This window comes from Rhopilema esculentum, unplaced genomic scaffold, assembly GCF_057945365.1.
Source record: "Rhopilema esculentum isolate cy_ngs unplaced genomic scaffold, ASM5794536v1 HiC_scaffold_36, whole genome shotgun sequence".
NCBI classification, from domain to species: domain Eukaryota; kingdom Metazoa; phylum Cnidaria; class Scyphozoa; order Rhizostomeae; family Rhizostomatidae; genus Rhopilema; species Rhopilema esculentum.
The window spans coordinates 375965-403435 of record NW_028300847.1 but is presented as its reverse complement, the minus strand read 5'-3'; the positions used below and the strand labels follow the sequence as shown (position 1 = coordinate 403435).

Genomic DNA, 27471 nt, shown 5'->3' with positions numbered 1-27471 from the left:
TTGGAAAAAATAGCGAATTAATCAACGACGTTTCGAGCAAAGCCCGTTAGCGCAAAATTGAGTTTAATTAAAGATCTGACATCAATTGCAGGAACCAAACGCACTGAAGAGAGAGAAAAACTGGACAGAAAATGTGAAAAAGAATAATTGCTCAAGACAAAAAACTATCAAAAATCTAAATGATAGAAACTTGGCATGTGAGTGCCAAGTAAATGGTTTTTATTAGGTACCAATTTGCAGTGCTAAAGGTACTTACATGCTTTATAGCTTTGTGAAAGTTATAGCTCTGCATATTTTCGATTGCTCCTTGCAATTCGGAGCTGACATCAACTGAACTAAAAGGAGAAAAAAACGATGAAATAATGCTGAAGGGCAAATTTGTTAAAATAAGGACGTTACAATTACCACTGCAACCATACATCTCTTGGTCGCTACCGATTTCTTTCTCGCGGAATGGCGAATAATTTTCACAGAAGACCAACTCGAAGGAAATGAAGAGCTTAGCAATCTGCAAAGAAAGGAATGACAAAGAAACACAAATAAGTATCTTCAGCTAGAGATGTCACGCTTAGATTGTCACAAGGATTTACTTCAGTAGAAGTATTTAGTAGTATGCCGTTTCCAAACTAAGCACTACTGCGAAAATATATCGAGGATACTTGAGTACTAACCTTGTCATGGTGAACGCTTCCATTGCAAAAACTTTCAGCAAAAGAGTAAGCACATTCACATCATCAAAGGATAACTAAAATCACAAAGATAGACCGTTTAAGCCAATCACCATGTAAATTGATGAAACATTTTCATACAAAATAGTTGCCTATAAATCTGTCGAAGAACTAATCATGGTAAAGATAGCACGGAAAAACGGAAAAGCTAGCATACTTTGATAGTTATGTATAAAATATGCTATGTTTTGGCTTTTCTGTGCCATCTTAAATTTTTATTCGACTAACCACAGTCTGCAACCAACAAAGCAAACTCATTTTTGATAAAACTAACTAAAATGACATCAAACAGTTAGCATAGTTCAAACAGAGTATAGTTCAAAAATCATTATTTCTTTGAGATATGTCATAGGAAACGGAATTGGTCATGTTCGTATGAAATCTACATCAAAACTGTGGATATATTAAATATATATAGGCCAATAAAGACTATTTTCACATCGTCCTTAGAACTCTGATTATTTCTTAGAAAAGTTTCAAGCAAAATATTTTGAATAGGTTACCGTTTCGGTTTCAGTCACAGCCAAAGTCACAACAAGGTTGCTCCAAAAGTTCTCACTAGAACAAACAAACCGCTGACAGCATTATTGATGTTAGGGACATTTTTGTCATAAAGGAATCTACAGTGTAATCAGACGTTCTGGCTTACACAAGATTGAAGTCTATAGTGTTAGTCGGTTTCTCTCAAGAATCAAAGTTGCCACTATTGAATTGACGTATACTGCAAAACCTCAGTCAAACTGATAAAAGATTTCATCGAAATTGATTAACAATAAATTTCTTGCTCCTTTTTCTGTCCTTCAAGTCGATGGTCAAAAAGAACTAACGTTTCGCCAAATATTTTGGGGACATCAGTTATGGAGACGCTGCGAGGTAAAGAAAGCTGAAATATAAAGAACGGCTTGTGAATTTTTTCGATATATGGGTTCTAATGCCAAAACTACTGCACTGTTTACGTCTATATCTTCCTGGCTAAGATATCGGACAAAGAACAGCAACAATATTTTACCACTGTTAATTGCGTGATCGAAATGACATGAAATGCTTCGCAAAATGTCCGTGAAAGGGGTCAAACATATCCAACATTTTCAAAAACATGATTTGCTTTGACTGGAAAAAAGGTGAACATGCAGTAATTGTGAGCTATTCATAGCAACAGCTCATTCTCTAACACGAATGAATGATATGCTCCGACAGAAGATATAGCCCAAAATCCTACACATAACGAGATGATTATCAACACCATGAAGGGGTAAAGACATTTGTGGGATGGAATAAGCAGATGTGGTGCAACTGAAAAAAATAGATGTCAAGTTCCGGTGCAGGTTGGCATACACTCCTCTAACAAGTGAATTTTCTTGATATATTTTTCGTATTTCTTAATCATTTTAAACAAGGTCCTATTTTGCGATAAACCTTCAGCAATGACACTTACAAAAAGCATGTTGCGCAAATGTGGCGGATTGGAATCAACTAAGAGGAAAACAGACGAATTCAAAGTGGATATATAATAGAATTACAAAGATATATAATTACCTTTTCCTAACAACTGACAAAACCGGGTCCATTCTGCTAATCCATAGTGCATGTACAAAACGCAGGGCGGCGAGCCGCAGAGGTTTCGGTTGTGCGTTCGGCTGCGATCAAACCAGAATTTACTTAGCTTTAGGGCGGTAACATGAAGATATAAAGGTGAAACTAACTGGTTTGCACCCTTACATTCAACAAAAACGATATTCGAAAAAAAGGAACGAAAGAAAAAAGCTGAGACATGCATTTTGGCCGGAAATAATGATCTTAATGCAACTGGGCTTCAAAAGAGAATGGGCCCTTGCTGTTGCTCAATAAAAGGCCAAGATACTTGTCAAAATACTTGTAAAAAGATACTAAAATAAAAAAAAATAAACTTCATTTGAGGGTCATTGTTTTCAGATCAAATTGGGATAGGCGCTTGATAAAGAAATTTTATAGCAATGAAGGTGCATGCAGCTTTATCCACGGACGCTCAAAGAAGGGGGGGTTGCCATTAAGCAGGGTAATAGCAGGGTATCGGTGGTATGTGTTTCAAAATGAAAGACCAAGATACGTACCTTTACAGCAAGATAATTAAGAACAGCAGGCAAACAGCTTGGTTTTCCAAATGCTTTCTTCGACTATAGAAAAATTTTATTTTCAATAATCAGTGAAAAAGGAATTCTGTTATACTGATAAACGAAAAGAGAACCCGTCTCAATCACTGAAACTGAAAGGTAAACAAATGAGTACCTTTAAAGACTCTTCGCCAGTTTGAAGTTGGTGATTTATAAAAAGTTCTAGCAAGCCCGGCTGCTTATCAACAGCACATGTCAGGAATTCTAGAATGGCAACTTTGAGTCGAACAGGCTTGGTATTGCTTTCCAAACAGGAAACAATAGCTCTTCTAAGAGAAAATGCATCGGAACCAAAGCATGCGATAATGGAAACAGAGTTTATCTGCAATAAAAACAGCTTCCTTTAAACCTCATAGAACTCCTGCTACAGCAAACAAAGATTCGACAATTCAATGTAAAACGATTAAAAATAATTCAATGTGTGCTTCTCACGCGCTTAGCACAGCGAGATACGTACAAAACATATGCGCTGGAGAACAACCATGGCGAGAGTAGCAAGTTTAGGGTCATCTTCGTGGTAGATGTATTTCGCAATGTTAGATACAAAAGAAGATTCTACAAGGTAGAAAAATAAAATAGAATTATCTAGTCAAGCGGTATTCTATCAAGCTTATTCAAAGTTGTATGAACATGCATTAAAAATCTTCAAATAAAGCTTTTTGATTTTAAAGTTAAGGGAAAAAGCAATAAAATCAGGACTTACAAGGTTCACAAATAGAGCTTTTTATGTCTCTGAGAAGGTTGTTCTTATGCAATGTGAGACCTGAGACCTTTAGCATTTCAGAATGTGTATTGATCACCAACGCATTTCTTTTCTTATAAAAATGACCAATCATAGAGGATCAATGTAAGCTGTAGGTTCTTACCCGAAGGCTCTCTTGAGCGGATCTAATTCTATTGACAACAAACAAGAAACATACAGGAATATTTGAAAGCTACAAAAGTCATGAGTACCGAAAGGCCGAAAAAACTGACTTTCGCTTGAGTTATGTAAGGCCCACGCGTCGCACACTTTGCTTTCCAGAAGGCTCATTTCTGCTTCCTGGAAATAAAAGGTAACATATCATTAAGTTTCAATTCGCAACATGGATGCGTGGAAGCAAAAACAATCAAAATTCCTTTTACATAGGCCCGAAAGGAAAGGATCTCAGTAGGAACCGAACTACGCTTGTAACAAACAGGCTATGCTTTTGCACATGGCCTTGTGAATACGATCCACTTTTGATTTATCTTTTTGTGATAAGCTAGCCGATCGTTCCATGTTAGTACTATGCTAATCAGCAAATCGGATGGGTCATTTGTCAGATCTTAAAGTTGATTGGTTTCCCGTCATCCTGTGTTAAAGGTGAGTCCGTACCGGAAATGGATCAATCTAAAGGTGGATTTTCTTTTCACGGTATGGACGGAAAATGGGAAACGGTATACGGTACAAGCATGCGCAGAAGGTATTTTGACGTTCAAGAACGGTACTTTTTTCCTTGGAATTCGTACCGTTTGGCCTCTCAACCAATCATGTTCAAGGCATTGCGTCATAACTTCAGCAACAAGCTGTGCTTCGAACTGAGTCACAGTCATGCTGAAATACTTGAAATAGTTCCCTGGGTGGAACTTTCCTTTTTGCCTTTTTTCTTGAAACGTGTTTCACCCATACGCTTTTCTCGTATTTCTTTCTCTTCTAACTTATGAATCTTCTTGCAAAAGAAAAAGCATCATAAAGTTGTTTAGCATAAACATTCCCTCTTTCCCTTTTCTCGGGCATGTTCCATTGCACGAAATGGAAATGGGATGGAAGCCAAGTGGAAATTGATGGGCGGAAACTTCCCAAGTCGTTTACCTTTTACCGTTTTCCGCTTTCCGTTCATGCCGAGAATTGGAAATCCATCTTAAAATCTGGTCCTTTTTAGATTTGATCCACTTCCTCTCGCGTAAAAAATAGCGAAGTAACCAAATAGACTAGATAAAAAAAATCAGGCACAGAAAGCAGTAATCAGTTAGGATGATTTGGTAACTGACAGAGCATGAGCCTTAGCTTAGTGTTATATAAACATTGCATAGTGTCAGCTAGCTTTCAAAATACAAACGAAAATACCGGCCTTCACAATATTTCAAAAATTCAACAACCAAACGACCAATTTAGGTACACAGGTAGCAGGGCATGGTTCAAATATACAATTACCTTATTCTTGATAAGCAGCCTGTCAAGGACAGCCAAACCTAGCTTCACAATTTGAACTGAAGAGACACTGGCGCCATTACCACTGCAAAAAAAGAGAAAAACGTCGTTGTGACTTGAAAACCCCATAAAACTCTGTGGTAAATGGCTGGGAGTCTTCTCAAATGAATAACCTTCTGTACCTTGAATTAAAATATCCGAAATTGTCTATTTTTTACGGCCATGAATATATGCTCCTGATGTGTGGACCCCAAAAGATATATTTAACAGATAAACGTAAAGATAATAGCAGACAAGACACAGGATCTTTGCCGTACAGAAACATGTGCTGTCTTCCTACTCTGCTATGCAATTATTTTGTTTAAGTAGAAAAATCAGGGCGAAAGGGACGAGGGGATATGTCATTAGCGAAAAAACAAAGTGGATAAAGGAACTTAGGTCCAAATTCGCTTTTAGTTACAAAGTTACATTTACATTTTTAGATTTACATTTTCAATCATTTACGCATAGAAGACCATTCAGCAACGCTGGTTTACAAGGGACCATGCATCTAAATAAAAGAAAAACCAACATAAAGTAAATAAAATGAAAAAACAAAATAAAAAAATAATATTAAATAAAAAGTTTAATCTAAACATGATAGAATATGTTACTCGACCCCTTTTAACCTACCCTAACCTCGCAACTTTGATACTCTTTTAGAGAATTTTAATTTCCCCTAATGTGTCAAAATTTACTGTAGCAGGTTTCAAGGTAGCAGGCAATATTGCTGATCTAATATATTGGCTCCAAACTTTAAAACCAAACTTGGTCAAGGAGTGAAAAAATGACAGAACCCAATCACAACATTACACAATAGGCTAAGGATAATAACATCCAGACTTCCATCAAAAATAAGTAGATTTATCATGAAAACGGACCTTCCACACTCAAATGACTTTTGATTAAGGAAATCAACGCCGACACTCAAAACAGTTAAAAGTGTGTCTCCAGCTTCTCCATTGAGAATTCCATCACAGAGAAGTGAATGGAAAGCTGACATGAGCCTGAAAAATACATAAAGTAAATGTAGGACATTGTTCCATACTCGCTATCCAAAATAAAGTCTTTATCAAAGCAAAGTCAATAGAAAAAACTCTGGTCTGGAAGCCTTTTAGTCTGGAAGTGTTAACAGAAAAATATTATTATCCAAACAGCATTTGAGCTAAATGACTGCAACAATTATAAAATGCTTTACAAACATGAAACAAAGTTGAGATGGATTTAGAAAAAAGCAAGTTACAATGTGGAAAAAGAAGAATGAAAAGGCAATGAAATCATCACGACAGGATACAGGTAAAAGGTCTTACTATCAACTAATAATATTTCATATAAAAAATAAAAAGCTGGAAAGCACACGTACTTAACGGACTGTGGTGACAGTGAATGGGCGACGCTTTGTGGAGCTAGCAGTTTGTAAATCAATTCCAATGCGAGCTCAACTAAAAATAAATATTTTATAAGAATATGATGCAACCATAGATACATAATAAACGCGTGCTACTTTGTGGCAGATAGTCGAGAAACAAATCTATCTTACAATCCAGATGGTAATACTACCAAACATCCAATAAGAAACAAATTTTCAAAAAATTTCAAGAGTTTGAAGAGCTCTGTGTTTTAAAAACACATTTACAAAATGAGTTTGAAGAGCTTGGCACAAAATGTGGTTCTTTAGAGATGCTTTGTATTTTCTAAAAACAAAAGTCATGTTCTTGGGAGCCCCTTATATTTAAATCTTCCTGCACAAAAAGCACAACACCAACATGTTTAAAATTGCCATAACAAAAATGACCACGACCAGAAGCATGCAGCAGAGTAGACATCATCATACATATTAGAAACGTTCAATTTCACTTCGTCTCTGGCAACTTGAATTTTCTTTATAAATCCCTTATAGAAATTTAAGTGGCCTCAGTTTCTTATGCGCATTGCTTTTCACGAGAAAGTGCTTGAAATCAGTCTTATAGTTGGTGAAATTAAATGCAAGTGTTCCATGCAAGTCATCTGTCCACGGGAGATGTTGACACTCTTCGGGGATTGCGGTATAAGTGTATTCATTTTCGAAGAAATGGAGAGAAGCTTCATCAAAGGAATCATTAGATTCATTTTTGCCCCGCTGTTCACCGAGTCAGCCATCATGCAGGTTGTCTTTTCCTTGCCGCTTTAAAATAGTTACGAGTTCCTTTTCACAGAAAAATTTCCGAAGTCTTCCAAACAATCTATAGCCTGCATTCACACAAATTCTACAGCCTATAAATTCTACAAGTGTCTTCGTCGATCTGCTTATGCAAAACTCATACAACTCTTTCTTGCTATTCTTTTTGAGAGCACTGACGTGGAGCAGAAGTTGCAATCTGTTCGAAAGATTTTTGAATTACCTTTATCTGCTACCTAGAATTTTGAGAGTTTTTGACTTTTCCCCTTTCTTGACGAAACATATGTTCATGGCTTCAACGTTCAAAGAATTCAACGTTCGAGCCCTCACATAATTATACATAATTACATAATTATATGTACATAATTATATAAAGTATAAAAGCTTGCATGACCAGAGAAGTTCACCACGATCCCCATCCCCCCCCCCCCCCCCCGTGCACAAAACCACCTTGTGGCCTTGTTCAAGAGAAATCCCATACAAAAACGTGCACCACCATATTCATGTTTTTCTTGACAGCAACTCCATTGCTTGATGATTGACTTCGTTACGTATTTTGCATGGTTCGAGTTCAGTGATGTATTTCTTACGTAATTGTCTCTACGGCTTTTATTCTCTACTGCATAAATAATTGAATAAAGAATGCAAGACCCATTGTGTACTTGTAATTAGAAACACAATATGAAATTATGAATGCTTATAGCCTCGTTTTCGTTATGAAATAAGGCGCTTCTAAATTTCTTACTTTCTCTCCATTTTTTTCTAACAAAAACCACAGCTTCATATTACGCCATCGTAAGTTACTCTTCCAGGTGTTTTGATGTGTTTAGGGGTCTTTTTAACTTAACACCTTACCTTTTCACGACCCCCTCGTCAAAATCCTAGCTCATTTCAAGAGCCCTGCAGTTTTGACGTTATAACCCCCCAACCCATTAAACTGGTAAAAAAACAGTTAAACACTCACCAACTTCGTCTTTTTCCGTTAAAATGGTAAACCGCCAAGATAAAATACCCGAAAAAATCTCCTTTATGATGAATACAACGTTGCCCAGAACCACTTGTAATGTCTTGATGCAACTAAAAGCCTCTTTTGCGTCAAGAACAGTCTTTATTATCTTCAAATACGATTTGGTAACAGGATAAGTTCCAAGTTGGCACTCAACAGTTGCCAGCAGATGACCAAACGAGCCAGCAGTCAACTTTATGTCACTAAAACTGAACCAGTTGAATAAAACAGAGAAATGTCAGGATTCAAGAGTATTTTCCTATCTTTTTTGTCAATAGATCTAATCTTCTCTGCAATAAGTTCACGATGCAGTTGAAAGTTAGTCATACATAGCATTAGCTTTGATTATATTATTGGATATACAATTTGATACATGCAAACATATCCAACTTGCATAAAAACTATCGCAATCATTATAGTACAGTGAATTAGAAAATATACCTTTTTGCTATCAAATTTGATGGTCCAATATTGCATTCTGGCAAAAATCCGATTTCAGAGAGCTGTCCTAAAACCTTGTAGGAGATTGTGTGTCTTACAAAACAGTTTAATGATGAAAAAAGACTCTTTTAATGATGAAAGAACTCTGGGAATGAGTCGCAGTAGCATCGGCCGAAGTGGAGTCTTTGATTATCAACCGAAAAAAGCATCGCTAAACATCTGCTATATGCTACCACTAACAACACACAATCGCCCATTAGAAGCTTGTGACCTTAAGTAGATAATTCTTTATTTCAATCTTAACATAAAAATTTACTTTAGGCTTCTGTTAAGTTTACGTCATGGTGTCGGAAAAAACTAAAACAACCAAAATATAGAAGAATAAATATCATATAAGCATTTGAATTTTGGTCAGGCAATTGAGATAACCAGCAAGACGGGTAGAAGAGAAAACATTGCTGCTTCTTTACCTGCATTGGCAGTTCCATTGCGACCACTGCCAGAGTCTCTAAGCAAGCTTCCAAAAGTTCAAGCGGTGGCGATGACATTGGGGAAAATCTAAAATATAACAGTCGATGTTGGAGAAAAAATTTAAAAGCCAAATCAGCAGTAAAAGTTTTAGCAAAAATATTTTACTGCTCAAAATATTTTAGATTTATAGATATTTCTGGCTAACATAAGCGCTCAAAGGTAATTTGGTGTTGTATAAGATAAAGTGTTTCAAAATGAATCCCAATTCTCTTACTGCAATATTATGTAAAAAAAATCTGAATTGAAACCTTAAAATATACGAAAATTGTCATTATATACGAAATATTGAGCGTTAAAGTTAACGTTTTCAAATTTAACACAATTTGTACCTGTTAATAACAAGAAAAGTTTCAGAAATAAAGTCTTTAAGATCTTCTGCCTTTTCCCAAATAACTTTGATGGTATTTCTCAGCAACTTGAAAATAGAAGTCAGCCTTTCTGTCACATTTTCAGCACAGCCAGCCAACTTTTCTGCAAGCAAAATACAGCTATATTTTTCACTTTAAGAGTACTTATTTAATACTTCAAGAAATAATAAATATATTATAGTATTTCTTAAGGCTTTTTACCTCGCCGTTCATAGAATAAATTGAACTAGAGAGCATACTAACATTTGAAATACCAACTTTACCCAAGGTTTAAAATGATTTTCTCCACTCATTTACATGTTTTGTGATTGATACGATTACTATAAAATATTGTTCAACTAAACGGTTAAGCATTGATAGAGTTATTTCAAATGCATCTATTTGGAAAACAGAAATTTATGAAGGTAGGCACAAGGCACGTTACCAAAAACAATTCTTCTTTATCGAAAAATTTCTTCTTAGTATGATTCGCGCTTAGTTATTAGACTACGGGGAGAGTTATCCACATTTTTGTGAGTGATTAGCAGCTTTTGCCTCTCACTTGACAACTACAATTAACAACTACAGTTGACAACTACAGTTGACAACTACAGTTAACAACTACTGTTGACAACTACAGTTGATAACTACAGTTGACAACTACAGTTAACAACTACTGTTGATATCTACAGCTAACAACTACTGTTGACAACTACAGTTGATAACTACAGTTGACAACTACAGTTAACAACTACAGTTGATAACTACAGTTGACAACTACAGTTGACATCTACAGCTAACAACTACAGTTAACAACTACAGTTAACAACTACAGTTGACAACTACAGGTGACATCTACAGCTAACAACTACAGTTAACAACTACTGTTGACAACTACAGTTAACAACTACAGTTGACAACTACAGTTGATAACTACAGTTGACAACTACAGGTGACATCTACAGCTAACAACTACAGTTAACAACTACTGTTGACAACTACAGTTAACAACTACAGTTGACAACTACAGTTAACAACTACAGTTGATAACTACAGTTGACAACTACAGTTGACATCTACAGCTAACAAATACAATTAACAACTACAGTTAACAACTACAGTTGACAACTACAGGTGACATCTACAGCTAACAACTACAGTTAACAACTATTGTTGACAACTACAGTTAACAACTACAGTTGACAACTACAGTTGATAACTACAGTTGATAACTACAGTTGACAACTACAGTTGACATCTACAGCTAACAACTACAGTTAACAACTACTGTTGACAACTACAGTTTCAATGCATTAGTTATAGCTTATTTAAAAGGCTGTTTTCTATTTGCCCTTGTTACAATTTATTTAAAATTCAAATAGAAGACTTCCATTCAGGCTCACCGTAACTGCGCTAGGCATGTTGTAACTCTTAGCAGGCCTGATTTGAAGTTCAACAAAATACTGAAACAACGCACTACATGATTACACCTCAACTTCTATTTGATTGTGGCATTAAATAACCCATCTTTCCCTGACATGGACAGTCTACATCTAGTGAGAAAAAGATTCTTCGCAGAGAATAATTTAAGGTGTGCCATACCAAAGTAAAAGCTGTGTTCGATATTTGCTTTCAACTCTAATAACAGAAAATGCCAGCAAGAGTAACGAACATTCCATCGTATCAGATGCTGTCCTGCAATAATAAAATAGACAAATAACAATTTGCAGGGTACTTGCAAGAAAATATAATATTATCATATCATAATGACAATAATTGGGATAAAGCAAATGATAAAATTTCCTCTCACCGTTAGAAAGTTCAGAAACTATTCCAAGCGAACCTTTCGGAATACTTATAGAATCATCCCCTACAAGAAAAGTCAAAGTACCTAAAAAATATCATTGTATATCATCTGACCTTCAAATATTATCCCTACATGAAGTAAACTGTTAATTTGTGGTGAGTCGTTTAAAAAAATGCAAAGTACATCTAGATGATTAATAACTTTACTTGAAAACAGAAATATGAACAGCAGAACTTTCAAGTTAAATGAAAAAAAAGAAATCCAATGCATGGTTGGAAAAGCAACCTTGCCTGTGACAGCTAGCAAGTCCATGTAGTAAAATTGGCAAAAATAAATACACCAATTGGGTACAAAAAACGATTGTTCTATCTTGTTTGGGATACTTTTCAAAATGTTAAATAGCCGCATTTCTGGTTTCAAATAAGGCTGATATTATTAAAAACAGATAATCAATTACAGAGTCAAATGCCTCACAAAATGGAAGAAAATACACTTATGGTTACACTAAAGGTAATCTCGTCGTTTTTCAGACTGTTGGACATTAATTTCCTTCGAACTTCTTATGCCCATGATAATGTGATTTGAGGGCTTATTACCCTGTAGACGTTATAGGTGTTCATGCATGTTATAGGTGAGTGTTGGAAAATATAAATAATGTGCCTTGCCTGTTGTTTTTAAGGTCGTGGTTTCAAATTACGAGGCCAGAAAAGAACCACAAAACAAGAGAGTGTTGGTAACGACCGTTTTGTTTAAAAAGAATCATGAAAATTCGTCAAGAAAACTGAGAAAAGACATTTACCACATCTGATGATATCTCTATCGTTTAGTCCAATGAGAATGTTGGGATCTTCAGAAGTAGCAATTTCATCTTGACAGTTATCATCATACAGTTCGGTGATCCAGTCCATGTTGCTGAGATATTTATAGACCTACGATTGATGATATTTAAAGTAAAATGGATTGTTGCATGTTACTTCAATGGATTGTTAGAGAATGAAAAATGCAAATAAAACTTACAGACATTGAAGCGTATGGATCTACAATGAAAATACCTTGAACCAATGGTTTGAAACATGCCCCTGTTTTGAATAGATGCTTTGGAGGAATTCCTTACCAATGTGAGGATTTGTTGAAAGAACGAGGAAGGGAGTGAAGAGAAAAACTCACCCGGAGACCAGAATCATCGTCGTGGATGCAATTTGCCACAGTGTCCAAAAATGGACAGAGGATGTAAGGAAACCTGCAAGAATTCATCTGAATTTTGAACTGGTTGATAGTGATAGACGAAAAATTAACGATTAAATCGTGACGATTAAAAGGCCAAAGAAGAACGATTAAATCGTGAATGCTTTGTACATCAAAATTAGCTAAAACTTTAGTTAATATTTGCTCAGCATTTATATTATCTTTTTAAGTTCTCGTAATTGCCCTTGAGCAACGTTTGGTTCAACGGCACTGATTGGTCAACTATACCGGTCTTGTGCTTGCGTTTTTCTGATTGGCCTATTTCGATCCACAACTGGGTATATATTTTTCCATCGTGTTTTTTCGGAACCTATTCTGACGTTTTATGCTCTGAGGAGTGTCAGACGAAAAAGCTTTAAGTATGTTGTAAAATGTTTGCTTTTTTCAAAGCCATTTTCAAATTCTGTACCGCAAAAAATTGTTAACACAATTTAATAAAACATCCGATGATGTGCTTGTTCTGCATAATTTGAGGTGAGATCTCGGTGGGATCATGTTGAAGCATGGAAAAATTAATGGGGACCATAGTTATTTGTTATTTGACATAGAAAATGCCAAAAGTTAACTCTTGCTATAATGGTAAGCTCAACAATTAAACTTTTTGTTTCCAAAGCATAGCGCAAAATTCAGATGTCTATCGGTGACACTAGCAATTTTGTCTTCGGAAACCATTGATTATTGTTCACTGCAAGATATTATGTATGACGCTCCTCTCGCATACTACTTGGATTTTCAACGTTTTTCAACGGCAAAACATTTTTTCTATAGATCCTTACCCTGTTTACGTCTTACGTCATCAGTTGGCGCGCAACCATCGGCAATATGTTCGATAATTTTCGGTAAGAGCAACTTGGGTTCTGGCAAGAGCTTTGAGATAATGATTTGCTGTTCGGTTCATTCTGCCGTACTTTATTTTATTTGGTTGATAATTTGAGCAAAGCGGAGAATAACAACATAACTTCGCCCGTAAGCTACAAAGAACTTAAACAAATGTTCGCAGGTTTAACTACAAGTGCAAGAATGAATTCCGCATTCATTTAACTATGAGATAATAAAGGGTTTGAATAAATTTTGAAAGAAGAAATAACCTTGCAATGAAACAAAATGTTGAGAGCATTTTTGGATTATTAAAAATAGGGAGCAAGATGTCTATAATAATTCAGTTCCAGAATTTGATAAAGCAAACAGACAAAGCAGCTCTTGCCAGATTGTTTGCTTAAACAAGACACTTCCAGGTAGAAGGTTAAGTACTGCCTTGCTTTGACAATAGTCCTTAAGTTTGGCTTCAATAGGTGCTTAAAAAAACTTCAAGAAGAAATTTCCTGATAAGAGATTCACTATTATTTATATGTGTGTGTGTGGGGAGGGGGGGGGCGGTGGTTGTGATTTTGTGCTTGCTCCTTTCTCTTCGATGTTAAATTTTTGTATACACCAATGTGCTGGTTAGACTGTATACAAAGAGTGGCTGCTTCAAACAATAACCATTTCTATAATTCACCTACGCATTTGTACAATGTTATTAACTTCTGACCTCATCCTGATAAATAATTCCAATGAAACCTAAAAGATCTAAAAAACAATTCGCTGAGTAAAATAATGCTGCTGTGTATCATCCAGAAATAATCAAATAACTTACTGATGCTCGCCTAACTCCAACAGAATTTCAACACCGCTTTTCTCCGTCTTTAACAAAGAAAATATATCAACAAAGGAGGCTACTCGACATTTCATAAGCGGTAACATCAATATTCTCCCTTTATAAAACTTGCTATAAACAGAACTTGATGTTGCGCTAGAAACAATTTGTCAAAAAACATTATTGACATAAATATCTTTACAAGTTGAAATGCAACAACGAGTCTTTGTGAACAAATAAACATATGAGCCGAAGTTGAAATTGGTGAACAGTTACTGGTCTATGTCATCACAGGTTTCCGATAAGCCAAGTGATAGGCTTGCTGGGGTGGCTTGCTACAGCAAGAGTGCAAAAGATTAGATGTAGCGTTTTGTCTTGACAAGGCGAGCAAGTACAACATCCAACCGAATAGCTGTTCATTTCAATTGGACTCCAAATGCAACCGAAAAAATTGGAGTTTGCACAGATGCATATCGTCCTTGTTTATTAAAAAACGGTGAGGAACACGAAAACTGGAATTTTAGTTCATTAGTTTAATCACTTTCAATCACAAACACGCACTCACCTGCTTTTGGTATTTTCTTGGCAATCCCGATATAATAGCTACTTCGCGGAACAGTCGTTGTATAATCTGTCAAGAAGTACTTTTTTATTATTTTCAATCATGGAAGATTTGCAAAAAACGACCTTTTAAAACTGTGCAAAGCCTCAAAGTAAAAGTTTAATATGTGAGGCTATCATGATGATAAGGCACAAAGAGAAGTCGCTCAATAAGTTATAAACGAATCAATCACATTCCTACCTCTAAATTATTGAAAGAATCCACATGAAAGACAATGAAAGTCAGGTCCATAAGCCAGCATACTACGTATTTCACCCAATTCGACATTACCTGAAATGCCACTAATCATACTCAAATCTTTTTCCGGTGGGTTATTTATCATAATTAACAAACTGGAGAAAACCATAGTCTGCAAAACATATCAGAACAAAAATATTTCAACAAGAACTTTTACAAATGCGGTTAATTTTCAATTATTAAATCAAACTTAAAAGGAAAGTAAAAGTTTGTTTCGAATCATAGAAAATCGAGCAATGCAAAGAGAGCTTAAACAGAATAAAAAAATGCGATAGATATATCAGAGATATGGATTTGACTGTAGCAAAAAAGATGTCAGCTTCTATTGAGATCAGATTCTTTTAAGACTCGGGCAAGTTCTTTATATTGATTCGATTTGACCCGCCGCTGGTAGCTGCTTTAGTAACCTGTTAATGAAGTAAATAGGAGGTCAACTAGACCCCCAGATCGGTATGTTCCTTGTGACGATCTGTTGGCGTTTCAAATGTAAGTTTCCGGTGTGCTAGTAGTGTAAGCCTGCACCCATCACAAGGATAGGGGATAGGGAATGTTTGAGGGATCAAAGATGCGCAAGACGTTAAGGATAACGTTGATGATGCAGCCATTCAATTGAAGCTAGTCCAAAGGCTAAAGAACGACGCCCAAAGCACAAGTGGAAGTCTACATGCCTTGGTGAGAGTATTTAGTTTTTTTCTTGTTGAATCCAAAACAAAGAGGAAGAACTTTGAAAAATAACCAGTTTTGGACTGCGTTGTCTTCAATACATTTTTGACTTTTGCAATTTCAGAAAAATTGTGAGTTACATCCATGTTGTCACTGTGTTTCTAGGCCGTGAGACATATCCATTACATCACCTCTGACTACCCAGGGCCTCGGACGAAAGAGGGGGCCGGGAGGGGAAATGTCCCAACTTTTTTGCAATACAATAGAGATTTAATTCAAAATCTTATGTTGTGGCTGCTAAATTATTCCTTGGCCACCCACCTTTCCAACCTGTGTCGGAGCCCATGCTTTCCATCTGTTGCACACTTTTGTGGCTTACAAATGTACGTTTTTAAAGGACACCTTGCTAGCCCTTTCACTCAATCTTAAAATTTGATAAATACAGTACCTTTCAATGAAACAATTTAAGCTAAAAAATTCTAAATAAGGAGAGAACAACCATGTTACAAATATTTCTTTTTAAGACACCACTAGCTCTGAGTAACGCCTTTTATCATACCTCGCTTAGAGACGAAGACGCCCATTGTAATAACGTTGAAAGATAGCCAAACACGTCAAAGGCAACAGCAGTTTTTCCAAAATCTTCAAACGCCTTGAACAAATGTTATAATAATTTTTTCAGGGAAACGAAATAAAATATCAATTTAACTTCATTGAGAATCTAATTACCTATTGAATACATTTTATTTTCTATTCAAAGGCTATATACCCGCTTTACGTACAGAGAAAAACAGAATTTTAATACAAAATATAAAAACAAAAGAGGTGTCAAAAATAAGTCAAAACAAACAAGTGTAAACCTCAAAAGATAGCTAAATGCTGACCTGTTCCTCTCCCTGTCTCGCGTGATATCGTGCCAGGGTCCAGGCTAATAAAACAGCGGACAGGTGCGCACTCTCATCCCAATTGCAAAAGATTTCATCAAGTTTCTAAAACCGCATTAATAAATTGATCAGAAAATTAATTAATTGAAAGAGCAGTCATTCAAATAAGTCACTCATTCATTTCAGTCACTCATTTAGAAGTTGAAGATATAATATCAAGTTTTGACTCTTCCAAATCTGTAGGTCCCCAAAGTGTTCCAATAAATTTAATAAAAATTCTTAAACAACACATCTCCCATCCATCCACTCACTAATCAACCTTTTCTAAACGGAATTTTCCCAAGGAAATTAAAGTTTCAAAACATTTAAAATTCTTCCTCTTGGCTGATGACACAAAATTCACTTTGAATCAGAAACACTTGAAAAACTCACTAAGAAGGTTAACAAAGAACTAAGATATGTCAAACGTTGGCTTGATGCTAATAAACTCTGTTTGAATATGAGTAAATCTGACTTTATAATTGTTCATTGTTCTTCAGCCTCATTACCACTAGACATTATAACCAAAATCGGTAAAAACCACATTTCCAAGGTAAATACATCAAATTCTTAGGACTTCTCTTGGAAGAACACCTTCATTGGAAATAGCATTTTGCTGAACTCTCAAAAAAACTGGCAAGAACCTGTGGCATTCTTTTCAGGATTAGGAACCTCCTTCCAACAGTTACATAAATATAAATTTATAATGCTTTATCTATGTCTTTCTTACAATATGGTATTATTGTTTGGAGACAAGCGTTTGATTCACATATTGAGCCACAATTCAAATTACAAAAAAGAGCTGTTAGAGCTATATCACATCAAGAATTCCTTGCTCGTTCTATTTCTATTTTTTAAAAACTTAAAATTACTTAGAATCTCAGATGCTTTTAAACTGAAACTATTATCTTTTATTTATGAATCAATCAATAAGCCAATGTATTTCCATAACTTCTTTTTTCCTTATACATCTATTCATTGTCACGCCACAAGGCAATCAACACGTGGTATCTCTTCCTGACTATGAGAAACACTTCACAGTACGGCTTGAAATCAACTAGATATATGGGGGTAAAATTATGGAACAATCAACCTGTAGAAATGAGAACTACCTCTTCTAAATTCTTATTCAAAAATATTTGAAAAAATAACGTCTAGAAAATATTTGAAAGTCAGTGAGCTTTGCAAAATTTCTTGTTTAGTCCGTAAAGTGATTTAATTTAATTCAACGAGACACTTTTATACATGAGCATATAGATCGCTGAAGGCTCCTCCTTAAGAATTCTGCTTCGATTTGTCTTTCAAATAATGTTATTGCTGTTGTTGCGTTCTTTCGTTGATTTGTTTATAGTTTACATATCTAACTAGCTTTTTAGAAATATAGTAGAATTTGAATTAAATCAAAATCAAGCAATCAAAATCAAGATCAGTAAGAATGAAACAACAAAATAAAGAGCAAAGCAATAAAAAATCATTTTCGAGCAACATCCTACTAACATCCTACTAACATCCAACTAACAGCCAACTAACCTTGACAGTATCCATACCTGCAAAGATTTTGTGATCGCATCTGTTCAATCAAAGCAAACATGGTCAAATCAAAAAGTATTCAGTGGCTGTATTCAAGCACTATATAATCTCGGCCATCGTTAATGTATAATGCAGACTACAGAGCAAATATTACGATAAAAAACCAAAGCATCAAAATATCAAATATTCCCAAATTACGCGTATCATAAAAATAAGACAAAATGACAGAAGAATGACAGAAGTACCTTTCCTGTTTCCAAACGTAGCCCAGGGATTCCAAATCGATTCCTTCTAGCAATATCAAACAGCTAACGAACCTGCAAGAATACTTAGGTATCAAGTCTCTCGTTTAGCGAATGGTATTTCAATCCATCGTTAACAATGCAACGGAAAGCCTTGCAATAATCTTTCACTGGATTTCATGTCAAAAGGGCATCGATTTTTACCGTGGCTTCTTTCAAGAACAAGTATATACAAATAAAAATAGTACAAACGTAAAAGAAATTACTGAAAAATCTATAAGAGACATTGACAACGACACGAACTCATCCTGCTTGATGCTTGATACGTTAATCTGATCCTATCTTATGTTATTTGACAGAACTCGACCCAACGTGCTTCCAACACGGAAATCAGAAATGCTCGAATAGCTTTTGATGCCTCTTTAAGAGGATCCCTGCACTTCAGACAACTTCAATCTAAAACAAATAAGGGCTAAAAACCTTTTTTCTTAACTTTTCTATTTCATCCCAGGGCTTTTACTAAAATGTTATCATTTTCCTAATTTGGCTGTCCGAAAAAGGAAAGGTTACGTAACTTTCTAGAAGATTCATTAATCCTGTTCAGGGGGCCTTCAGTCTCAAAATCAACGGACTAATACCTCTATTTCTACTCCCAGTTATCCCCGATATTTAACTACCATTACAATGGCTATTTAACTACAATGGCACCAAACTTGAACAAACTGCAGCATCAGATGATCGAAAGAGAGACCATCCCAATCGCTTTTTATGATTGTATCTTTTTACTTCCACATTAAATTCCAAGAGTTTGCATATCGATTGCGAGTTCACTTGTAAAGTAACAAAATATTTGCTAACTAACTTAAATGCAAATGTTATACTTTACCCTATGGATTGCAATAAGCAATTGGAAGAAGATCCAAGGTGCCTTTTGTCTGCTTGTTTTATCCCAAAGTTGGTTGACTAAAGAAAGGTAGAAAATACTTCAAAATTTTGTATCATTAAAGGCCTAACTAAATAAGAACTTCGACAAAACCAAACTCGTTTCCAGGCCTGCTTCATCAAACAAGAATAACGAGTAAACCTCTAGAATATGACAAAAAGTATAAAAAAGGCAGATTTTGCTGTTGGATGCTATCCTTACATAAAGCAGCATTTCTGTTCTTCAGTGCAATTTTCAAAAAATATTCTAGCTTTCTTTTGAATACTTTTATCGAAGAAATCTCTCATAACCGTGAAGGGAAGCTTATGACTCTACTAGATTTGCAGAAATTCGATTAGGACACTGTAATTGCAGATCGCAAAAACCAAACCAAAAAAATTTATTCAGAGCAATGAAACAAATAATAGAGCTCGTTTGAATGGAGATGAATATTGTTACATTGTTTAAAAGGTTAATTGACACCTATTGCTGGCTGACTTTCTCACACAACTCTCTTTCAAAAACCTTTTTTAATTGTCCAACCCTCTGTCAACCCTAAACCACCAAATAACACATTTATTAAAGATTGCCATGTATCCAAACTGAAGCCGTTGTCAAAATATATCAAAAAGCAAGAATCCTGTTACCATGAGCTGGTTCACTAGTCAAATCTTGATTTTTGGATCTTTCGTATTTAAGTTTGAAGAAGAGAGGATAAAAATTGAAGTTTTGCAAAAATACGCGTGAAAACGACTTGCTGACCCCATTTCAATTATTTTAACTTCCTAGCATTGTTTAATTTACATACGATATTTTTTGCAAATATTTTGTTTCCAGAAGTTTGGTTGCAGAATTTGAAAAGTGAGTTATGTTCATTTTAAACTATATTTTTTTTCCAGACAGGATAAAATATTGTTTTATTTGTTTTATATAATACAACTGCAATACCTCTGCAGCCCCATTAAGCGTTGAACATTAAGACTTTGAGAAAAAACTTGTGAGTTATTCAATATCTTTTGAAACAATTGGGATTTTTTCAGACGGCTTTTTATTTTCCACACGTCACCATATTCAACTCGGGAAATCCACCCAGGGTCGCCTGTGAGGGCAAAAATCCTTGGTCAAACGATCCAAAATTTCACCCAACATTTTTTCTTTTTGTTTGAATGTGACCAAACGTTGGTAGTCAAACGATCCAACATTTCAGCCAATATTTTCACCCACAGATCGAAAAAATGACTGGGTAGAAGGTCGCGCTGAAGGCTGCACAGTTTCGCAACATTTCGATTCGAAAAAACGAAAGGCAATCGCTGCCTTCTCTATTTATTTTCTCTTCAGATATCTTCACTGTCATCGTGGTTAATAAATTCCCAAAACAAAACACGATCACCTAGAACAGCAACACCTTTATTTTATATTTATTAAAGAATTAATTTGTTGTAGAAGTAGTTTATTTATATTATAGCTGATAGAGAATTCGTGTATAAAGATTTTGAAATGAAATGAAAATGAAAATTCAGGATGAGCGTCGCAGCCCCCACCAAGGCCATGACCTAAATTCGTCCCCCTTCGCCTTCGCTAAATTCGTCCCCACATGCTCCTCTGTGCTGCAGCATCTTCACTGACGCTCTATGCCTCTTCTTTCGCACAGAATTCGTTATACTTCGTTATATTGTCCATAATGAAAGTGTAACTGATTATGACGCAATTGCTGAAACGAAGGGAACCAGCCCGAGAAAACAACAACAGTGTGATGATTGAATTTCGGCGCTCTTCAACCAACTGCGGGTGGGCAGAGCCAACAACACCTCAAAACAATAGAATTGTTGGATTTTTGACCTCAGTCAAATTTCATCCAACATCAAAAATAACGATGTGACATTTTACCTAACATGATGTTTGGCGAAATGTTGGGTAAAATGTTGGATCGTTTGAGCAAGGATAAAGCAAATGGGAAGAGAATTCTAGGGGGGCTGCCCGACGAAAGTTCCATTGACTACCAAAATTTTTCCAAGACTAAGGGAAGACTATTATCCGATTGGAGTTGATTATAAAAAAATTCAAACGTTGGGGATACAGCCCCCTTCCCAGCCCGATGGTTTGTATCCCCTCTAAAGATCACCTTTTGCAAGATTTAAAGTATTAGATGAACAGAATTATATGTAGTTATTTTAAAAAATAATTACCTGTTCTATACTGTTAATTGAATGATTACAAATAAACAAATTATGACACCCATAGTCTTTGTAGCGGCGCTGGTGCACTTGATTTTGGCGCGTGCACCAGTATGGCGACGAGCCTACATTTCTTTCACGCAGTGTTCCACTTTTTAATTTTGGTTGCAAGGGAAGAAAATTGAATAAATCTAAGAACAATTCAAGACATCGTTGAATGGACACACCAAGGTTTCCTTTAAAAGTGAGTAGATCTTTTATCAACTTTTGTTCAAACAAGATAACACGTATTTGCTATTAATGCACCAACTCATGGCGACAGGATTTATACCTGGAAAAAAATTGCGATATCAACTAGAGCTTCACCAGAGGGCTTTGCATCTTTATGGTACACGAGAACTACTTGTAGCATTTCATACTGAAAAGAAAAACACGAAAACTTTCAGAAAACAACACCTGGAGGACGCATTCAATGGTTTTAAAATTTTTAAAAAATCTAAGTAGAATTAAAACTTGAATCGACTTTGGTACAGTTTAGGCGAAAAATATGACAGAGACTATCAAACCTGCTCAAGAAGTCCTTGATAGGCAAAAATCTCTTCTAGCTGTGCATTTTCCTGGAAGACAAAATTAACTTGTGCTGAAAGATAGAAAAGAAAAAGAAAGAGCACACGACTTTTGCAAACAAAAAGTTCGCTGAAACCATCCAGTGACAATTTATAAGCAAGGATTGAAAAGCAAAAAAACCAATAACGCCTTGCAATTAAAATAGATACTTCTCTGGGATTTCATGTACACACAAATGAAACTGCTAAATTCGAAAAGTGCAATGATAAAATTGAATAAAGAACCTTTATTCCTGCATGAATCATTCCAGTTTTACATCGGTCTTTCAACTGCTCTAAAATCTGTACAGATGGAAAAAAGGTAAAAATGTTCAACAGATCCAATTGACAGTGGGTTTCATGTAAAGTAAAAGCCAATTTGTGTTTTATCTCAATCAAATACGAAAAGAGATAGCACATAAAAGTGATAAGAAGAAAATTCGCCTTTCCGTCAATAACATCTGATAACAACAATATGTCAGTGCCTGATAATCGCATTCAGCGCGCAACACAGAGTCGCAAATTTGAAGCGTCTTGTTCTACATAGAAGGAGGATATCGCTTATATTGTTCCTAATAAAAACAGCTGGACATGAATATTAGTACACAAGAAATTTTTTGATTTTTCATTTAACCTACAGAATCTGGAATCGTTTTTCCTTTTATTGATTTATCAATCAGCCACCTTGAGCAATTTCTAGAGAGTTCATTGTGACCTTTGATCAACAAATAAATAAATAATGATAATAATAATAATGGAAACTTTCATTTTCAATTAAAACTACAATTACAAATTTCACTATTACAAAGGTATTTTGCAATTGGCTAGCCTGGGTTTACAAAGAAAAAGACTATTACAAGCACAAACAAAAGAAATTATAAAAAAAGGAAAAAGCGTGTTCGTCATTGATTGTTTTAGAAGTTGTCAGTAGCAGAGATCGTTAGAATTGAAGAAGTTCAGGGTTATTCCAAGACTTATACAGCTAACTGTTGATATATTTCTCGCTCGAGAATTTTTAGGGGAATTGGTTGAATTGATATTGGCCTATACTTTTTGCGCAGTGATTTGCTCCTTGATTTGTGAATTGGTGTTACCCTTTTTCTTTTCCATAAATCTGGTACTTTTCCTGATATGAGAGAGAAGTTCAGCAAATGAGCTAGGTGTGTAGAAATTGAGGATGCGCTAGCCTAGAGTAGTTTGACACTTCTACCATCTAGACCAGCTGACTTTCCATTTTTCAGTTCTCTCATTTTGTTTTGTAACTGTGCATCATTGAAAAAGTCAAACTCGAAAGTTGTATTTGCACAAGTTTGTTGGATAGCTTTCCTTACTCCAGTGAATTTTTCAGCCAGTTTACAGGCTATATTTGCAAAGTACTCATTAAATGTTCGTGAAATTTTTCTGTTACATGTCTCCTCTTTTCCATCAGTCTCGATTCTAATTGGCTGATAAACCTTTGTGTTTTTACAGGGGACACATTCCTTTAATTTCTTCCACATTTCGTTGGGATTTTCCTTTGTATTATCAACTGTTTCATTAAGATAGTTTCTCTTCTCTGTTTTTAGCTTTGTAACTCTATTTCTCAATTTCCTATACTTATTCCATTCCTCTTCCTTTCCAGACCTGGATGCTTTCAATTTAGCTACATCACTTTCTTTAATTAATGCCAAAAGCTTATCTGAAAAAACATTGTTTGTCTTCCCTTTTATTTCTATTTTCTTTGCATGCTTGTCAGCTACTTTCAGAAAAGTGTCAGTGAAACATTTAGCTGCAATGCTGACATCCCTTGTTTGGTAAAAGTCATTTCAGTCCTCTTGCGTCAGATCATGGCTAAAAAGATTTTCATCAAATTTCTTGTATGACCTTGTATGAATTATCCTTGGGGGACTTCTGAAATTTTTTCTTTCTCTTATAGCATATGTCATGTAATGGTCACTAATTGATGTTTTTATGACCCCACTGTCCCTCATGCTATTTTCTTCTATAGAAATAATCAGATCAATCAGTGTTGATGAGTGGGAAGTTTCTCTTGTGGAAGACTTTAAAATCTGGGACGCCCCCAGTGTGCTACAGGTATCATTTAATAGGGAGGAGCATATTACAGTTCATGTCGCCGAAGATATGGATTTCTTTTATGGATCTAAATTCTTTCTGCAGTTCATCCAGATATCTGAGGACAGCTTCTGTTGCTTCAATATCCTCTCCATTTTTTGGTGGCCTATATATGCTCCCTACAATTATTGGACGGCTTCTTTTTAAGCAAAGCTTAACCCATACTGCTTCAATGTCATTATTTTCCCATTCCTCAAGCTTGTAAGCTTCAAATTTGTCTGATACATAAAGGGCAACTCCTCCTCCATGTTTATCACTGTCATCCCTGTGTAATATGTAGCCAGGAATCTGTACATCCTCATTCTCAATTCTTTCATCCAATTTTGACTCATTCATACTGAGTGTATCAAAAGCTGGTTTTTCAGCCAAAAGTTATGTGAAATCAAGTTTCGAAAGCAATCAATATATGTTTATATGTAACATCCTCATTTTATTGCTTTCAATAACCTTTTAGAAACAATTTCTGACTGATCAACTTGCCCCAGTGCTCTTTGCTGCCCCAGGTTTTGGTCAAAATTCATTTCATCATTCGCTGTGTTAGTAAATGGGAGATTTCCTGCACAGCAAACATTACAAGTCCAACAGTAATCATCCAGCTTAGAAAGTATTTTGTATTTCTTCTCTGTTATACCTTCACATTTGATGTGTACCCTGCTAATACAGATATTACATGTGAATTTCCTGTGGTTTTTAGCAACGGGCCCGTAAAAGAAACTGCATGGATATTTGACAGCTCCAAGATTTGGACAAACATCGCCACTGAACATGATGGTTATCGTTGCGATGTAAAGTCTAAGAGAACTCTTCCCTTCAAGTTATTACTTCGCACAAACTTAGGCCTAGGCCTAGCACGGTTGCCATTGTAGCAAGCAGCTGAAATGCTTTCCCAGTATTTCATTGTAGAAAGTAGGCTGAATCTATCAGTATCATTGAAAAAACTCTTTTTGTCAAAACTGTCAAAATAATGGAATTTATGACAAGTAGATGTGTTATATAAAATGAGACAATATGCGAAGCATGTGATCAGAAATCTAAACACAGCCGCCATGTTTCTCTCTTTTGTTAAATTGAATAACACAGTAGTCAAACCCAAATTGAATATTATCCTGAAATACATAGTTAAATTAAGCATACTTTAAAAAGAGTTGGGCATTACCTTATTAAGGAAACCATGAGAAACTAAGTTTTTAACACAAGAAGCAAATTCCAACTGTAAAAGAAAAGTAAATGTTACCGTAAAAACTTGCTATTCTGGGCAGATACATAAATATGGATATTCAGAAATCAGAGAACATAGCACAGAAACAAAACGGTGGTTGACAAAGTATATTTGCAAGAACCCCTCTTCCATACTATTTGACACCACCATTAATCAATACTTAAAACACGTGCATGGAAGCTACTTTTTTCAGCTTGCATTCTTTAGTACGACTTTAGTTTTCTTTACTACTACCTGCGAGACAGTTACTAAAGTAAATGGAAACAGTTCTGTAGCATATCATACTGTCAAAATTAGCTGGCCAGAATGGTAACTTAAACATCGACAAAAAACGCAATATACACTCAAGGAAATGGCAATATTCATAAACAATTTACAACATTCATAAGTCATTTTTTAGAATAAAGTTGAGCAATATAGAAAATGATCCAGGGGACCAAATGAAAAATTAACAAACCTGGAAAAGACATTCGGGATGTTGTGAATACGTTAAAATATACTTGATGCATCTAAGGAGAAAAATTCTCTCCCTGAAGTAGAATGATACCACCTAAAAGAAATAAATGCAGAGCTAAGTAAAAATGACCAGTAGCAGCTTGCGATTATTAAAGAATTTGGCTCTCAGATAAAGTTTAGAATATGGAAGATAATTTGGTTACTTACTTGCAAGACGAGCTCTTCTGGAAAACTGCTTTGCTCCAACTGTCTCTAGAGACAAAACGGTAGCTTGTCTTAATCATGTAAATGATTACGACATGAAGTGGCAAGAATGACCTCGACAGTTACCACCATTAGCAACTCTGCCTAGACAACAGGCAGTCTACGTCCTTAAAAAAGATTCAAGGTAATGGCAATGGTAATGACAACAGTGAAGATTAAAAAAACTGATGGTTGAGCCATCAACGGTTAGCTAGAGTCTCAGGTCGTGGGTAAAAAAGATTTCTAGACATCACAGAAACATGGGGAGGGCATCGCAAACGATGATTTACGCTGAGCTTGGTTGGGAATCCTCAAGTTTCCGACGACGCCTTACCTTGTTTTACAAAATGATGAATAATCTGACACCTGCATACATAAAAGATCCAATCCCCAAAATTCAACGGTCACATTACTTTTTCGCAATTGGGATGCAATTTGACGAATAAGGGCAAGAACAGAAAAGTTCAAGTATAGGTTCTATCCCGATTGCCTTGCTGAATGGAATGAAATAGGTCAGGAGAATAGACTTGCACTAGCAGTTGCTTCCTTTAGGAAAAGTTAATCTCCAAAATCCGTCCTCCTGCTAAATCCGTTTGTTGGATTCATGAACTAATAGGGTTATCTTTATCACCCAACCTAGAGTGGAACTTAGTAAATTTTGTTTTCAAAAATTCAAGCTTAGTTTTAGGGAATCCATAAACCTAATGTGCCTTAACAACGATGGTATTGAGACTGCGGAGCACTTTTTGTTTTTCAGCCCCGCCTTCGTGGTTGAACGTTGAAATCTTTTAAAGTCTAGTGTCTTTGAATTATTACAACTACTTGGATATACCAATATTTCAAAAGGTCAACTTTCATTTTAAGTCAATAAAGACCACCCAAATGACCTCCCAAATATATTCACACAACTTGTAGATTGGATTAAGGTCGCTGTCACTTAACGTCCAAGTCCATTTTTGTAAGTCATTTTCGTATAGTCCGGTGTGTCTGTTTCTTTCTTCGCCTATTTCGCATTTGACGCCAGGCTTATATAGTGTAAATGATTATCCATCAGGACTCCCTACCAATCTTCTCAACCAACTATATATTGGATATAGATATAGACCTGGGCCATTATGGCGTTAAATGTAAAGCTGAGGAATGTCACGCTGTAAAGGGGCTCTTCGTCGAGGTATATTTTACGACCTGTGACAATGTAAAGCAAACTTTCAATCCTGATCTATGTTGCTATGATGGAGCTGTCTTCCATTTATCGAGAGTAC

General features: G+C 35.6%; 1 protein-coding gene across 1 annotated transcript in view; it reads right to left on the bottom strand.

Moving 5' to 3' along the window:
- The window catches only part of LOC135688332 (nucleoporin NUP188-like), a 48907-nt gene that overhangs the window by 11656 nt on the left and 9780 nt on the right, over positions 1-27471 (bottom strand). Inside the window, exons 6-38 of the mRNA XM_089115745.1 lie at positions 26174-26218; positions 25968-26060; positions 25448-25501; positions 22426-22482; positions 22141-22191; positions 21906-21992; positions 19365-19441; positions 18482-18553; positions 18237-18276; positions 16668-16772; positions 16343-16435; positions 15064-15153; positions 14827-14892; positions 14262-14308; positions 12548-12620; positions 12180-12309; positions 11384-11443; positions 11176-11268; positions 9556-9697; positions 9166-9253; positions 8696-8769; positions 8213-8463; positions 6454-6532; positions 5972-6097; positions 5055-5136; positions 3833-3920; positions 3336-3433; positions 2994-3200; positions 2819-2881; positions 2265-2365; positions 1232-1286; positions 672-745; positions 257-335 (exon numbers count right to left, since the gene is read on the bottom strand). Of these exons, the coding sequence (XP_088971871.1) occupies positions 257-335; positions 672-745; positions 1232-1286; positions 2265-2365; positions 2819-2881; positions 2994-3200; positions 3336-3433; positions 3833-3920; positions 5055-5136; positions 5972-6097; positions 6454-6532; positions 8213-8463; positions 8696-8769; positions 9166-9253; positions 9556-9697; positions 11176-11268; positions 11384-11443; positions 12180-12309; positions 12548-12620; positions 14262-14308; positions 14827-14892; positions 15064-15153; positions 16343-16435; positions 16668-16772; positions 18237-18276; positions 18482-18553; positions 19365-19441; positions 21906-21992; positions 22141-22191; positions 22426-22482; positions 25448-25501; positions 25968-26060; positions 26174-26218 (2940 nt within the window). The remainder of the gene's footprint in view (positions 1-256; positions 336-671; positions 746-1231; positions 1287-2264; positions 2366-2818; positions 2882-2993; positions 3201-3335; positions 3434-3832; positions 3921-5054; positions 5137-5971; positions 6098-6453; positions 6533-8212; positions 8464-8695; positions 8770-9165; positions 9254-9555; positions 9698-11175; positions 11269-11383; positions 11444-12179; positions 12310-12547; positions 12621-14261; positions 14309-14826; positions 14893-15063; positions 15154-16342; positions 16436-16667; positions 16773-18236; positions 18277-18481; positions 18554-19364; positions 19442-21905; positions 21993-22140; positions 22192-22425; positions 22483-25447; positions 25502-25967; positions 26061-26173; positions 26219-27471) is intronic.